The sequence below is a fragment of the Anomaloglossus baeobatrachus genome, chromosome 2 (genome assembly GCF_048569485.1).
Source record: "Anomaloglossus baeobatrachus isolate aAnoBae1 chromosome 2, aAnoBae1.hap1, whole genome shotgun sequence".
NCBI classification, from domain to species: domain Eukaryota; kingdom Metazoa; phylum Chordata; class Amphibia; order Anura; family Aromobatidae; genus Anomaloglossus; species Anomaloglossus baeobatrachus.
In genome coordinates, this window is record NC_134354.1 from 643,942,785 (window position 1) to 643,960,344 (window position 17,560).

Genomic DNA, 17,560 nt, shown 5'->3' on the forward strand with positions numbered 1-17,560 from the left:
GGGAAGGGCGGGACGCTGCACGGAGCGAGCAGCAATGAGGGCTGGAGTATGATTTACATGCTCCACTCCCCTCACTGTACACAGTATGAGCGCCCGTTTCGCGCTCTTTCTAGGCCACGCCCACAGCTTCCTCAGCTCGTCAGGACGCCGCAGCCATTCCTGTCAGCTCCACCGACGCTGCAGAGAGGGACATATTCATGGGAGACCCAGACACGGTCTCTGGTGGCCTCACAACCGCTTAGGCGGCTGGTAAACAGCACATGTGGTGCTAGCCCCATGGTGCTGTATTGTATGGGTACATTATTTGTGTACTGTATATAATTTACACTGTATGAGCACAGTTCTTTCTGGCTATATACCCTATTGTGTTACTCAGGGAAAACTATAGCATGGCGCCCATAAAAGGCAGGGGTGCCAAAACACAGGCTTATTATGTTGCCTGCGCCGCATGTAAGACCCAGCTACAGGCAGGTTCCACTGACCCTCATTGTGTACAGTGTTCGACCCCTGTGACACTTCCTCAGCCGGATCCTCTGCTAAGAGGGGCCCAGGGGGAGCCACCTGTTGACACTGTCCAGGTGACGGGGACTGAGTTTGCAGCCTTTAAGGATCAACTCTCTGAGACTATGGCTAAGATACTAGAAGCCTTGCAGTCCAGACCGGTATCTCAGCAAAGGGACTCTGTTGAATCATTGTTCCCTGACCCCCCTCAGTTGGACCAACAATGTCCTCACGGGGTATCTCATACATCCCAGACGGAGGGTTCGGACTTAGAACCTAGCCCCAGATCGTCTAAGCGAGCCCGCTTAGAATTTCCCTCGACATCATATTGTTTAGGGTCTCAGCGGGGGGATTCTCTGGTTGATGATGCGGAAACAGCTGATCAGGATTCTGATCCTGGGAGCGCTCTCAATCTTAATTCTCCAGACGGGGACGCCATAGTGAATGATCTTATTGCATCCATTCATCAGTTGCTGGATATTCTTCCCTCAGCCCCTCCGGCGGAGGAGTCTGATTCTCAGCAGGAGAAATTTCGCTTCAGGTTCCCCAAGCGTACACAGAGTACGTTTCTAGACCACTCTGATTTCAGAGAGGCAATCCAGATTCACCATGCTTGTCCGGATAAGCGTTTCTCTAAGCGCCTTAAGGATACACGTTATCCTTTTCCCCCGGAAGTGGTTAAAGGTTGGATTCAATGTCCCAAAGTGGATCCTCCAATCTCCAGACTGGCGGCTAGATCCATACTTGCAGTGGAAGATGGGGCCTCGCTTAAAGATGCCACTGACAGGCAGATGGAGCTCTGGATGAAATCCATCTATGAAGCTATCGGAGCTTCTTTTGCCCCAGCATTCGCAGCCGTATGGGCGCTACAAGCTATATCAGCAGGTCAAGCGAAAATTGAAGCGGCCGCGCCACAAGTGGCTTCCATTACCTCCCAGACCTCGGCAATTGCGTCTTACGCTATGAATGCTGTCCTGGACTCTGTGAGCCGTACGGCAGTTGCGACTGCCAATTCGGTAGTAGTCCGCAGGACCTTGTGGCTACAGGAGTGGAAGGCAGATTCCGCTTCCAAAAAAGCGTTTAACCGGTTTGCCAATTTCTGGCGACAGGCTCTTTGGCGAGCGCCTGGATGAAATCATCAAACAATCCAAGGGAAAGGATACATCCTTACCCCAGCCCAAGCAGATCCTCTCCCAACAGAGGAGAGGGCAGTCGAGGTTTCGGTCCTTTCGGGGCGCGGGCAGGTCCCAATTCTCGTCCAAAAGGTCTCAGAAAGAACAAAGGAACTCTGATGCATGGCGGTCTAAGTCACGTCCTAAAAAGGCGATTGGGAGCACCGCTAACAAAGCGGCTGCCTCATGACTTCTACCTCCTCTAGTAGCATCCTCGGTCGGTGGCAGGCTCTCCCGCTTTTGCGACACCTGGCTGCCACAAATAAAAGACAACTGGGTGAGAGACATTCTGTCTCACGGTTACAAGATAGAGTTCATCTCTCGTCCCCTGACTCGATTCTTCAGGTCTTCTCCGCCTCCCGAGAGAGCCGAGGCTCTTCTGCAGGCGCTGGGCACTCTGAAGGCAGAAGGAGTGGTGGTCCCTGTTACTCTTCATCAACAGGGCCACGGTTTTTACTCCAACTTGTTTGTGGTCCCAAAGAAGGACGGGTCTTTCCGTCCTGTCCTAGACCTGAAACTTCTCAACAAACACGTAAAGACCAGGCGGTTCCGGATGGAATTCCTTCGCTCCGTCATCGCCTCAATGTCCCAAGGAGATTTCCTTGCATCGATCGATATCAAAGATGCTTATCTCCACGTTCCGATTGCCCCAGAGCACCAGCGCTTCTTGCGCTTCGCCATAGGAAACGAACACCTGCAGTTCGTGGCACTGCCATTCGGCCTGGCAACAGCCCCACGGGTTTTCACCAAGGTTATGGCTACTGTAGTAGCGGTCCTCCACTCTCAGGGTCACTCGGTGATCCCGTTCTTGGACGATCTGTTGATCAAGGCACCCTCTCTAGAGGCATGCCAACACAGCCTCGACGCTACCCTGGAGACTCTCCAGAGTTTCGGGTGGATCATCAATTTTCCAAAGTCAAATCTGACACCGGTCCAATCGCTCACATACCTTGGCATGGAGTTTCATACCCTCTCAGCGATAGTGAAGCTTCCGCTGATCAAGCAGCGGTCACTACAGACAGGGGTACAATCTCTCCTTCAAGGCCAGTCACACCCCTTGAGGCGCCTCATGCACTTCCTGGGGAAGATGGTGGCAGCAATGGAAGCAGTCCCTTTCGCGCAGTTTTCACCTGCGTCCTCTTCAATGGGACATCCTACGCAAATGGGACAGGAAGCCGACGTCCCTCGACAGGACCGTCTCCCTCTCTCAGGCGACCAAAGCTTCCCTTCGGTGGTGGCTTCTTCCCACTTCATTGTCGAAGGGGAAATCCTTCCTACCCCCATCCTGGGAAGTAGTCACGACGGACGCAAGTCTGTCAGGGTGGGGAGCGGTTTTTTCTCCACCACAGGACTCAGGGTACGTGGACCCGGCAAGAGTCCTCGCTTCAGATCAATGTTCTGGAAATTCGGGCAGTGTATCTTGCCCTGAAAGCGTTCCAGCAGTGGCTGGAAGGCAAGCAGATCCGAATTCAGTCGGACAATTCTACAGCGGTGGCATACATCAACCACCAAGGCGGCACACGCAGTCGACAAGCCTTCCAGGAAGTCCGGCGGATTTTGATGTGGGTGGAAGCCACGGCCTCCACCATATCCGCAGTTCACATCCCAGGCGTGGAAAACTGGGAAGCAGATTATCTCAGTCGCCAGGGCATGGACGCAGGGGAATGGTCCCTTCACCCGGACGTGTTTCAGGAGATCTGTTGCCGCTGGGGGGTGCCGGACGTCGACCTCATGGCGTCCCGGCACAACAACAAGGTACCAACGTTCATGGCACGGTCTCAAGATCCCAGAGCTCCGGCGGCAGACGCCTTAGTTCAGGATTGGTCGCAGTTTCAGCTCCCTTATGTGTTTCCTCCGCTGGCACTGTTGCCCAGAGTGTTACGCAAGATCAGGGCCGACTGCCGCCGCGCCATCCTCGTCGCTCCAAACCGTGGGCACTACCAGACCGACCAGACTTGCTGTCTCAAGGGCCGTTTTTCCATCTGAATTCTGCGGCCCTCAACCTGACTGTGTGGCCATTGAGTCCTGGATCCTAGCGTCTTCAGGGTTATCTCAAGAAGTCATTGCCACTATGAGACAGGCTAGGAAATCAACGTCCGCCAAGATTTATCACAGGACGTGGAAAATTTTCCTGTCGTGGTGCTCTGCTCAGGGTTTTTCTCCCTGGCCATTTGCATTACCTACTTTTCTGTCCTTCCTTCAATCTGGACGGGAAAAGGGTTTGTCGCTCGGTTCCCTTAAGGGACAAGTTTCAGCGCTCTCTGTGTTTTTCCAGAAGCGCCTAGCTAGACTTCCACAGGTACGCACGTTCCTGCAGGGTGTTTGTCACATCGTTCCACCTTACAAGCGGCTGTTAGAACCCTGGGATCTAAACAGGGTGCTGATGGTTCTTCAGAAACCACCATTCGAGCCAATGAGAGATATTTCTCTCTCACGCCTTTCGCAGAAAGTGGTTTTTCTAGTAGCAGTCACTTCACTTCGGAGAGTGTCTGAGCTAGCAGCGTTGTCGTGCAAAGCCCCTTTTCTGGTTTTTCACCAGGACAAGGTGGTTCTACGTCCGGTTCCGGAGTTTCTCCCTAAGGTGGTATCCCCCTTTCATCTCAATCAGGATATTTCCTTACCCTCTATTTATCCTCATCCAGTTCACCAAGGTGAAAAGGATTTGCACTTGTTAGATCTGGTGAGAGCACTCAGACTCTACATTTCTCGTACGGCGCCCCTGCGCCGCTCGGATGCACTCTTTGTCCTTGTCGCTGGCCAGCGTAAAGGGTCACAGGCTTCCAAATCAACCCTGGCTCGGTGGATCAAGGAGCCAATTATCGAAGCTTACCGTTCGGCTGGGCTTCCGGTTCCCTCAGGGCTGAAGGCCCATTCTACCAGAGCCGTGGGAGCGTCCTGGGCTTTGAGGCACCAGGCTGCGGCTCAACAGGTGTGTCAGGCGGCTACCTGGTCGAGCCTGCACACTTTCACGAAGCACTATCAGGTGCATACCTATGCTGCGGCGGATGCCAGCCTAGGTGGACGAGTCCTTCAGGCGGCGGTTGCCCACCTGTAGGAAAGGGCCGTTTTACGGCTCTCTTACGAGGTATTATTTTACCCACCCAGGGACTGCTTTTGGACGTCCCAATTGTCTGGGTCTCCCAATAGAGCGAAAAAGAAGAAGGGAATTTTGTTTACTTACCGTAAATTCCTTTTCTTCTAGCTCTAATTGGGAGACCCAGCACCCGCCCCTGTTTTTTTGTGTACACATGTTGTTCATGTTGAATGGTTTCAGTTCTCCGAGTTTCCTTCGGATTGAAGTTAAACCAGTTTATAATTATTTTTTCCTCCTTCTTGCTTTTGCACCAAAACTGAGCAGCCCGTGGGAGCACGGGGGGTGTATTGGCAGAAGGGGAGGGGCCTAACACTTTTAAGTGTAGTACTTTGTGCGGCCTCCGGAGGCATAGCCTATACACCCAATTGTCTGGGTCTCCCAATTAGAGCTAGAAGAAAAGGAATTTACGGTAAGTAAACAAAATTCCCTTCTTCTGCAGCAAATCCGTGGCAAAATCCACTGTAAATCCGCAGCGTGCGCACATAACCTAAGTCTCTAAAATTTGTAGAATATATATATAATATGCTTATTTTATATCATAATATGGCTTGTCCACTTTGGACCATTTTTTTCATTGTGGGCCTCCCAGAGATAAGATTGTAGTGGAGGGTCTTGGTGCTGACACTTTATCTTCTCCCTCCTCCCCATTTCACACTATCTATGTATTTGGGCATTTATTAATTGGTCGGTGTTACCCTTTAGGAAAGATTATATTTATAGCAGTTAACCTTTATATCATAGCTGCTTCTGTAAAGGGGTGGACTGGTCTTAATTTACAAGTCAGCAGTCACTCTATGTCACTGCAGACTTGTGAATCCTCGCACCACGCTTACTTCACACTGAGGATGTTCAGGCACCAGAATAAGCAGGTTTGTGACCGCAGGTATGGGATTTGCATACTTCCGACCACATTCCAACTAGACTTTACCCGGCCTCACTCATACAAGTGTATTGGTTGTGGCCAGACACAGTCTAGTCGGCATGTAAGCACATGTGTACAAATCAAATACTTGCGGTCACACCCCCGTAACGCAGTATGCGCGATGTGAGGATTCACAAGTCAGCAGTTACAAAGAGTGACTGCAGACTTGCAGCTTAAGACAGACAACCCTTGCAAAGAAGCATTCTCGTAACCTTTTTTTACTCCTAAATCTGTGTATATGGATACAAATAAAAATATCCAGGTAGCACTCACAATCCACGGTGTCTGAAGCCAGGGAAGGCATCCACAATATGCAGCAAATAAAGGATCAACACTCCAAACTTCATAAACAATTATAATGGATTTATTCCATAATTATTCAGGATACAAGCAAAGAAAATAACGCGTTTTCGACTAATAAGCTTTTTCCAAACCGCGCGGATCCGGACTTTTACAGTCCGGGTCTGCTCAGCCCTAATCTTGACATGAAAAGGAGCAAGCTAAACTCTGCGTCTGATTACAGGAAATTTGTCAGCACAAGATTAGGCTATGTGCCCACGTGTGCGCTCTGCACCGCAGCGTACAAGGTCCGCTTCAGAGCGCAGCTGAAAAGCTCCATTCTGAAGCGCCTGGTGCCTGCAGAATTCGTGCGCTCTGAATGCTGCCTCTCCCTATAGACAGCATGCAAAGTGCACGAAAGAAGTGACATGTCACTTCTTAGAACGCAGCGATTTGGCAGCAGCCGAAGCGCTGCGTTCTAATACGCCAAGTGGGCATGGGTTAGGCACAATCTTCATAGATTGTGCTGGGGACGCAGGACGCATGCAGTTACGCTGCGGTGCAGATCGCAGCGTAACTGCATGAAAATACTCTACGTGGGCACAGAGCCTAATGGTTCACACTAACTACAGGCTCGAATTACACCCTTGGCATGGTCAGCGCACTTTCCCTGCTACTTGTTTTCCATCTATCTCCACCTTCGTATTCATTGATTGACCGCTCTGGCTTTCCAAGTGCCACAGAAGGGTGGAGATGGATGGGAAAAGAGTAGCTGGGAAGGTGCTCTGAACGGCTTGGCCATATTAATGGTGCTCCCAGTGTTTGTGCTTAGTTTATGCTGACAAACTCCTCTTATGTGAATCCAGTAAACCACTTATCATGTATCCATTGGATAGGTGTGGGTCAGACTTGTGGGTCCTCTACTGGTTGAAAGAACATGGGTGCCTTGTCTGACGTGACTGCCTTCAGCCATCCCTTCACCAACACTAGATACAAGACTGTGGCAGGGAAAAGTGGAATAGAGCAGACGTCCTGCTGCTCAGTTGAAATTCTATGGAAAGGAGTAAGCTGATCGTGGGGGTCCCAGCAATGAAACCCACCCTTTTTGTAGTAGAAATCCATCCTGACACGGTACCAGATCAGTCACGTCAGCAACAGAATCAGACCCTGTTGACTTATGATGTGGACTGGGTGCAGCTCTGTTTATTTTATTTTTTTTATTCTTTTCTTCCATCAAATTTGACACTTTTCTGACGGCAGTGAGAACAGTTCCTTAAGTAAACATCAATTGTTACGTTAGCAATGGTAATAAATCTATTTATCTCTGTAATCTACTAAATGCAGGTGTATAGAATTAGAAAAACATGTCTGCTTTCTTTTATGCTGTTTGTGGCTTGTCTGTTACTGCTGCTCCATTGAAGTAAATGGGCTGCAATACCACACACAACCTGTGGACAGTTGACTGTTTCTGTAAGAAAGTGGCCATGTTTTTCTAATACTAGATAACGCCATTACTTAAAGGCCCCGTCACACGCTACGATTTATCTGACGATATGTCGTCAGGGTCACTGTTTTCATAACGCACTTCCATCATCGTTAGCGACGTCGTTGTGTGTGACACCGAACGATCGCAAATAGGGTGAAAATCGTTGATCGTTGACACGTCGTTCAGTTTCAAAATATTGTTCGTCGTTTAGAACGCAGCAGACATATTGCTACGTTTGACACCCTGCCAACGACGAACAACATTTACACGACCGCCCTGATCAAACAATGTATCGCTGAACGATGTAGCGTCGTTTGTGAGATGTGTATGTGTGACCGCTACAAAACGACCTATGAGCGACCTCGGCAAATCATAACAACGATCTGGGCGTGTCACATCGCTAACGAGATCGCTAGCGATGTCGCTGCGTGTGACAGGGCCTTAAGTGTAGCTGCAAATGTAGGCTTCAATTGTAAGAATAGGTGGGCTGTTTTTCAGGACTCATGTTATGATGTATTTGTTGGTTTTCCCCCAGGAAATGCAGTGGAAGTTCTAAAAGAGTGGACTGTTCTGGGCAAAAAGAAGGTAATGATCATATAGTTTCCCGGATTGCACAAACATTAAATATCACATTTCTAGAGCTTTAATGACCTTGTTCCTTCTAGAAAATTGAATCTGTTCTAGGTATAGCCCACATGTCAATATCATCTTTCAACTATGGAGCCTGCAGTAACCTGGACACAGAAATTGATCTTTTTACATCGTTCTCTGATAAAGTGCCATGTATTTTCAGTTATTAGCTATAAATAGGTCCCATTGCGTCCTGGAAAACTACATGATCCCAACCATTCGCAAGTGTACATATTTCTATAATCAGGAAAACGAAAAAGTTTATATGTAGGATTTAGTGATCACCGCTTCAGCTCTTTCGAAAAGACCCGTCTGGGCTCTCTGCTGTCTCACTATTTTGAAAGCTGTGCGAGACTTCCTGTCTCTGAGCAGAGAAATGCCAGTGTATGCGGGGAGACTGGGAGTGTTCAGCCTGGCAACACGGGAGACCTGTGCTGCTGCATTGAGTCGTGCTGGATGTAGTGATTCCTGGGTATTGTGGAGTAGAAGGGGGCGGCTATTAAAAGCAACTGAGGTCAATCCTGGCGCTGACTTTTCATCAGTGTGTTTTGGCTATTTGACTGTGTACCTTTTATGTACAAAGTATGTAATCCTTCTAAGGCAGACAGCTTTTTTTTGTGAATGAACTCTTTAGAAGCAGCTGTATTCTCATTTAGCTCAGCTACATAATACAGAGAAACATTGTATTACATGCCTGATACAGATCATTGGGAAGTAAAAGTCCAGCTCCTGGCAGGAGGCGAAATAAATCTTCAACACTGGTTCAATAGTGCTTCTAAGAAAAAAAGACACCAGATTCTGCCACATTCTGGAGAAATGAAAGTAAAACCTGTAATTCTGCAAAACGGGAAATCAACAGTTAATGTTAATGGCGTGTCTTTGAGAAAAGTCTTATAATATCATCTACAGTCACTTCGTTTTTATCCGAACCGATTAAGTCCTGTTTAAGCTAAACCAAAGAAGTTAAACCTCGTGAAATAATTACCCCAGGGCTGTGTCATGTGAAAAGTATATTTATCTAGAGTAATATACTGTGCCTTCACATTACAGATATAATCTAAATGGCAAGTGCATTTCGCATGAAATGAACCCCACCGCCAGATATCTCAGACAATGCGTAGATTTACATTGTCCATACTTTGATCGTATATTGTAAGGTTAAACTCCCAGGCGGATGTGTTGCCTTTGTCATGGGTTTATCACGTACCCAAAACGTGTTCCTTCAAGACAAGGCTAAAACCTGTTTCTGTAGCTGCTCTGTGTAGAACCACAACTTGTGTCTCTGCTGTAACCTCACATTATTCACTAGAATAAGAAGAAGACGAAGCCCAAAGCTGAACCTGCACCTGTCACCAGTACAGTGGAGCCTGGGAAAGCGGCGTCTGCAGAAGTGGAGAAGAACGCAGCATCTACTGACAAAAGTGGACTCAATGGTTATCACATTAATGGTTCCACCCACGACACAGAGTCGGTGGATTCACTCTTTGAAGGCATGGATGCACTTTCAGTAGATGCCAGAGATCTGGAAGACTCCGAGCCAACTACTCCTGTTGTATCTGATCATTCCGGTGAGAGAGCAATAGAAGTGCAGGGCACTGAGGTTATTAACTTTTGGGAGTTAAAATATAAGTGGTTGTATGATTTATACAGTTTGTATGGCCTACTATGACATCTGTATGTAATAGAGGGGATATCTCTGCTTGAGGACATCCCTACAGTAGGCAGAATAGAGTCGCTCTCTTTTTGGAGGATGGTTTCACCCACAAATTAGCTTTCAACGGGCAGCTGGAGGAGAATGAAAACTATTAGGGACCACCATAAGCAGGTTTTTGGGGGTAACTTTTTCTTTAGTAGATGGAGGATTTCCACCTTCTGTAAATATATACTATATCTTGCTATTTTGACAATATAAGTGCTAGAGAATCTGTGTACATTGGTCGAACCATGGATTTTTTTTTTTCTTTTTCTACAGTAAATTCTTTTTAGTAATGAGTTGTACCATCCCTTACTAGTCTTTAATTAATCTATGTTCTTCTCTTCACAGCCTCTACGCTTCAAAATGGCCGTCCAGAGCTAGATCTCAAACTGACCGCATCCCGCCTCCCTCAGAATCGGCAACAGAAACATGGCCCCCCGGACAATAGGCACAGCAAAGCTCGCTCTGGAAGCGTGTCTAGCTCTCAGTCTATGTCTTCATCTTTAGCAGAGGATGTCCACTTATCGTCAGGAGCTAGGAAGCTTGGTAAGAGAAGTGAAAGAAGCAAGCCCAACATAATTGTTATCCCCCAAAGCTTTCTAAATGTGTGTGTGTGTGTGTGTGTGTGTGTGTGTGTGTGTGTGTGTGGTGTAGCATAGCAGTATTAAAATTCTTACCAATTGTAGTTTTCGCCAGGTTCCAATGCTCCTGTCCTCCTCTTGGTCATTTGACTTCAAATCAGGGGTTCATGGGTGGACAAGAAGTCTCTTTCATGATGTAACTATTGGGCCTCTTCTGGGGCTCACATTGGGGAAAGTAGCACGATACAGCATGGTGTACTACTTTATTAAATGCTTCTATGTAGAACATTATATTTCTATGCAGAAAGAGAAAGGTATACTAACAAAGGCCAAAAGGGACTTGACCTCTGTTGGATGAATGGAGCCCTATAGATATTTGTTGTAGATACCAGAAAAGCTCCTGAGAGACACACCAAATGTGGGGCTCAAGCGCCCTAAACCCCAAACTTTACAATCGCCGAAACAAACTATAGAGTGGTGATTTAAAATAAATTTTATGGGCTGCTGAGTACTGGGTTTATTCTGCATATGATCTTAGTATGCACGTTATTTCACAGGTGCCAATATTGAGAAGTCTGTGAAGGACCTGCAGCGCTGCTCTGTGTCCCTGGCCCGGTATCGCATTGTTGTCAAGGAAGAAATGGATAGCTCAATCAAGAAGATGAAGCAGACCTTCTCTGAAGTGCAGAGCTGGTAAGTGGGCTGCTACTAAAGTGTAAGGCCCTGTGCACACGCTGTGGTTTTTGATGCAGTTTTTGACTCAGGTTGCTTTTTTTTCCAATCTGCATGCCTCTCCTGAAGCCAGCAAAGTCTTTGGGATCATAGATTTTTTTTCCACACAGTTTTGGTGCAGATTTTGATGCAGAAAAAAATCTGCAGCATGTCAATTATTGGTCAGGTTTAGCAGCGTTTTTTTTACCAATTGACTTCAATTCATGGACTTCCTTGATGGCCCACCGCGTAAAAACCACGTCCTGTTTTGATGCTTTTTTTTTTTTTTTTTTTTTTGCTACATGTAGTTCTGGTGCAGAAAATTTCTCCACCAAATCTGCAGTGTGTGCACATAGCCTTAGAGTAACTTTTCCTATACACTTTTGTGACGCGTGTGTGTGTGTGTGTGTGTGTGTGTATATGTATATGTATATGTATATATATATATATATATATATATATATATATATATATATATATATATATATATATATATATATATATATATATATATATATATATATATATATATATATATATATATGTGTATATGTATATGTATATATATAAACATTAATATTACAATGTTTTTGGCGAACCTCATTCACATAAATAGAATGGCGACCAGAATTTCTGCAATATTTCTGATGCTATGAATATCCCCCAAGTGTCTGCTGTTTTTGTTGTTTTTGTTTTTTAATCCTACAGCTAAACAATATCTATATCTAATTAAAATGTGTGTTTAACCCCTTCACGACCTTTGACGGATCTATCCGTCATGGAGCGTTTCACGTTAAGCCCCGCCCCATGCCGCGGGCAGGCAGCGATCGGCACACATATCAGCTGTTTAACAGCTGACATGTGTGCCTGCATGTTGCGAGTGGAATTGCTTCCACTCTCAACATTTAACCCCTTAAATCTCGCTGCCAAAGTCTGGCAGCGAGATCTATATGCGCGCGGCCATGATTTTTACTTACCGCCGCCCCCACCGGAAGTCACGTGCGTGATCACATGACTTTCGGTGGTTGCCATGGTAGCATAGGGTCATGTGATGACGCTTGCAGCTATGACGTTTCACTTTCGTTTTCACCGGGCCCTGAACCGAATGAAACAGGAAGTGACCGTATCTGCTGTTTACAGCTGTGTAGCTGTGATCAGCAGATAGATCAGAGTGATCAGATTGCTGATCGCTATAGCCCCCTAGGGGGACTAGTAAAATAAAAAAAAAAAGTAAAAAAAAAGTTTAAAAAAAAAAACACTAAAAAGTTCAAATCACCCCCCTTTCACCCCCATTGAAAATTAAAGGGTTAAAGAAAAATAAATATACACATATTTGGTATCGCCGCGTTCAGAAATGCCCGATCTATCAAAATATAATATCAATTAATCTGATTGGTAAACGGCGTAGCAGCAAAAAAATTCCAAACGCCAAAATTACGTTTTTTGGTCGCCGCATGTTTTACGCAAAATGCAATAACAGGCGATCAAAACGTGGCATCTGCGCAAAAATGGTACCATTAAAAATGTCAGCTCGAAACGCAAAAAATAAGCCATCACTGAGCCATAGATCCAGAAAAATGAGAACGCTTCGTGTTTCGGAAAATGGCGCAAAATGTGCGCCACTTTTATTAGACAAACTTGTGAATTTTTTTTAACCCCTTAGATACAAGTAAACCTATTCATGTTTAGGGTCTACAAACTCGCACCGACCTCAGGCATCATACCCACACATCAGTTTTACCATATAGTGAACACGGTGAATAAAACATCCCACAAACTATTGTGCGATCACACTTTTTTTGAAGTTTTTCCACACTTGTAATTTTTTTTGCTGTTTTCCAGTACACTATATGGTAAAACTTATGGTTTCATTTAAAAGTACAACTTGTCCTGCAAAAAACAAGCCCTCATATGGCAAGATTGACGGAAAAATAAAAAATTTACGGCTCTCGGAAGAAGGGGAGCAAAAAACAAAAACGGAAAGTGCCCGGGGGCTGAAGGGGTTAAAGGGGTTGCCTGGTGTCATTCAAAGCTTAACAATGGCATGGAAAGGGTAAAAATAACAAATTACAGCATAATCACTTACCATCACCATCATGGATCCACTAGAGGTTGTTGTGTGCCAGGGCCGCAGTGGTTGGCAGCAGCGGTCAGGTGACTGGAGCAGCACATCAGAGCGATTGTTTTCACCTAGTTTTTTATGGCATTTCTGTTTTCCTGTGTTGGTTGTTTCGCCTGTAATCACCTGTCCATTGGGGAAGACCAGCCATTTTAAAGGGAACCTGACAGCCGATAGCTGCTGCCCGATCAATGGGCAGCATTTATTAGATACTCGCTGACAGTTCTGCTCTTTAGCTGGCAGTAGGTCCCATCATTGGCTGACGTATGACTTGATATCACAGCTGTACATTATTCACCTTCTCTTACGCAGAACACTGGCTCTAGATCTGTCTCGTATTAGAAGGTTTGGCGTTTCGCCTATACAGTAAAATGTTTCACTTTTGTAGTAGCACAAGTCACGGTGCACATATGTATGATGCATAGATTCACTATGTGACACAGATATTTCCTGCATAATAACCGGCTCGGTTTAGGTTGTGAAATAACATGAGCTCTTCCTGGAGTCACTGCCTGAATCCTATCTGTATGGAGCGTACAATCACAAGGTGTCCACACGTAGAAAAAGATTAAGAACAAGATTTTCCATGTGGCTGCAAGCGAACCTGTACATTTCATAATGTCCAAAAAGATAGTAAAGGCATGTGCACACTTGTCTACCATAAATAGGACTGGTCGCCATTCATAATGTCTGAAATGGGGCTTCTAAGGGCTTATTGAGGCGAGCGGACTGCATCCATTACACTACCGGCGATCGGGTATATACAAGCCATTGTTGTATAATGGCCTGCTTAGCCAGGCTGACCAGACTGCTGTGTGCACAGATCATTAAGACGGTCATTCTGTGCATATACCATGTCATATTATCGGCAGCACGTCACCTGTTTACACTGGACAACGTGCTTTCAATAGAAATTATTTAATTGCCGGCATAAATGATTTAATCACCCAACTAATGAGCATTTTGCGTATTTGTCAGGTAATTGAATGCTTACAGAAGCCGATAATTGGATAACGATTATTGGCTAGTCTAAATGGGCCTTAAAGCGAACCTGTCACCAGATTTGGGGCCTATAAGCTGCGGCAATCACCAATGGGCTCTTATATACAGCATTCTAACATGCTGTATATAAGAGCCCAGGCCGCTGTGTATAACGAAAAAATGATTTTATAATACTTACCTAAACGGTCGGTTCGGTGCAGATGGGTCGGTCAAATGAGTGGCTCCGTTCTCCGGGTGCGGCGCCTCCTCTTTCGGTCATCTTTGCCTTCCTTCTTCTGAAGCCGGGGTGCATGATGCGTCCTACGTCATGCACACACGCCGGCACTAAGGTCCTGCGCAGGCACTGTACAATACTTTGATCTGTCCCTTCTACTCAGGACAGAGGTGGGGGGCATAAAAGAGAGCATGGAATAATAAGGCATGAAGGTTCGTAGCATAAGAGAGCATGAAAACGAAGAGACACAGAGAAGAGAAAATGTTAAAGTGAAGTGTGCGTGTTATATATTCACTTCACTTCACTTTAACATTCCCTGTGCGTGGATCCGACGGCCGTACGTCTCTCTTATGCCCCCCACCTCTGTCCTGAGTACAAGGGAAGTTGAAGGGGTTTTCCCATGAACAACGCACATTTTAAAGTTTATTTTAATTAATATATCTTACAATAATAATAATAATCTCCACAATTAGATGTTTAAGAAAATGTTCCTGTGCTGAGATAATCTTATATATGTGCCCCTGCTGTGTACTGTGTAATGGCCGTGTCTGACCATGGGAGAGGGTGTGATCATACCGCAGCTCCCTGGCCGGGCAGGAAGAGAAAGTATACAGACATTACTGCATGGGATCGCAAATTATTCTTTCTATGAGTGCTACTCTTTTCTACTGTGTACATACATAGATATATAATTGAGAAGTTGGTGAATAAAGGATGCCTATTTATTTACTGTTTTGGATGAGCTATCTTCTTTTTTGGATATTTTTTAGATCTTTTGATAGGAAGCTTTACCAGTTTCCATGGGGGAGTGTTGCACCCCTTTAGGTAGTACTGCTGTTTTTCTGGATTTTTACATATAGCTTATATACATGATTGCATAATTGTAAGAATATATATTTTGTGTGTACATGCTGATGCATATGTCCATATAAAGGTATTCCCTTACAATATAATGTAAACATATGGCTGTATATGTTCCGGAATTCCCGTGGTGGTGTGACGGTTTCCCTTTCTGCGAGTCCTTTGATCCTGCGCTCGTAGCTTTCCTATTCCTCCAGCGCTGGTGGTTTCGTTCTGTCACTCCCAGCTCGCTCTCCCGCTGTCACATTCCTTTTCTCCTTTTCAGTCCTGTGTTTCGTTTCTTGCTGATCACGTGTTGACTGTCAGGGAAACATGGCCTTGGGCTGTTCCGTTTCTTCAGCACCTTCGTGGTATGAACCTGCCACACCAGTACTGCATTGTGCAAGGGAGGATTTTTCTGACCTGTGATAGCACCGCCGCCTCATACTGACATATACGCACAGGCCCCGACCTGGGGAATCTCTGCTATCCCGCCTCCATTCTTTATGTGCAAGTCGTTAGCGTTTTATAGAAAATTACTTTTTATTACATTGTAATAAGTGTCCATTACTGAAGTCTGCAGAATTCCTGTAACCACTTGCTGCCGTGGGAATTTATTTTTTATCTTTACGTATTTATTTTATATACTTCCCTAGGTTGGCCGTAATTATAATTCATTATTATTATTATTTCTTCTTCTCCTCTCTGTACAAGTAGTTCTGAGAGATTTCTTTGCTATTGCTGCGTATATACGATCCGATACACTTTATTGATCCCATGGGAAATTATATAAACATTAATAACATAAAGCTATGATCACACATTGCGTTTTTGCATATTTTTTTGCTTTTTTTTTTTTTTTATGCAAGCTAAATGTTGTTGTTTACAATACCAGCAAAAGCTATGAGGTTAGAGAAATCTCATGCACATGAATGTTTTGGGGGTTTTGTCCTGTGTGCATTGCAAAACTGCTGTTTTGTTGTTTTTTTTTGTTTTTTTACTGCAGTATGTCCATTCTTTTAGCATTTTTGCATCAGTTTTTCACCATAGAAAGCAATGAGAAAGTGTAATAACAGAACCATGTGTTAGTTTTTGCTGTTTTTTTTATGGTGAATAAAACTAATATATTACTAAATATGTACTGAAGACTAACGACATATATAACCCACAGCAGAAGCAGCTTTTTTTTTTTTCTTTTTTTTTTCTACATAAGCAGCTTCTTTACTGCCAAGAGAGCAGGTTTTATCTGTAGAAGAAAAAGCCGCAAATAAGTAACATGTGAACATAGCCTAAGACTGAGTATGCGTCAATGTGCATATGTCCTGCAAAAGGAAGGCACGGTCCACTAAAGGGAAAAGTGTAACAAACCTCGATATGTCAGTGCCTCCTCAATAGTGCCGGATACTCCAGCCGCAGACCTGTTTACATGCCGGTTTTACGTACACAGCAACTATGTACCAGGAAGCTTAGTTCCGTATGGTGGAGAAAACGCCATCTCGCTCAGCTGCTTTGGCTTTCTTCCAGCTGGAACCTCCTTCAATAAATATCAAGGGAAGAACTTTTTCCAGCTTCAGGACGGATTTTGAAGTATTACCGCCCCAGCAAGGGTGCTGGCCTGCCCTTTACTTCACAATGGATACAATGGCACTGTGTGTTTGTACAAATGACTGAAAGATGTAACGTGCTTCACACACACATATATATTACATATATATATATATATATATATATATATACACCGTATTTTTCGCTTTATAAGACGCACCGGATTATAAGACGCACCCCAAAATTTGGTGAAGGAATAGAGATTTTTTTTTTTAATAAATGGGGTCCGTCTTATGCCAGTGTCCGTCTAAGAAATCATATAGGGTATATGTCCCTCATAGCCCCCCCATCCTAAAATTAGCCCCCTTAATCTGGATATGGCCACCTTATATTGAATATAGCCCCCTTGTGCTGGCACACGCGCCCTGTGGCTGCCACACACTGCCCCCCTGTGGCTGCCACACACGGCCCCCCCCTGTGGCTGCCACACACGGCCCCCCCCCCCTGTGGCTGTCACACACGGCCCCCCCCCCCCTGTGGCTGTCACACACGGCCCCCCCCCCTGTGGCTGTCACACACGGCCCCCCCCCCTGTGGCTGTCACACACGGCCCCCCCCCCTGTGGCTGTCACACACGGCCCCCCCCTGTGGCTGTCACACACGGCCCCCCCCCCTGTAGCTGTCACACACGCCCCCCCCTCCTGTGGCTGTCACACACGCCCCCCCCCTCCTGTGGCTGTCACACACGCCCCCCCCCTCCTGTGGCTGT

The 17,560-nt window shown here is 45.7% G+C and overlaps 1 protein-coding gene across 2 annotated transcripts in view; it reads left to right on the plus strand.

Moving 5' to 3' along the window:
- SPATS2 (spermatogenesis associated serine rich 2) overlaps positions 1-17,560 on the plus strand; it is a 111,758-nt gene that overhangs the window by 71,309 nt on the left and 22,889 nt on the right. For both annotated transcript variants that reach the window (XM_075336941.1, XM_075336942.1), the window contains 4 exons: positions 7,990-8,039; positions 9,394-9,652; positions 10,129-10,326; positions 10,919-11,054. In XM_075336941.1, the coding sequence (XP_075193056.1) occupies positions 7,990-8,039; positions 9,394-9,652; positions 10,129-10,326; positions 10,919-11,054 (643 nt within the window). The remainder of the gene's footprint in view (positions 1-7,989; positions 8,040-9,393; positions 9,653-10,128; positions 10,327-10,918; positions 11,055-17,560) is intronic.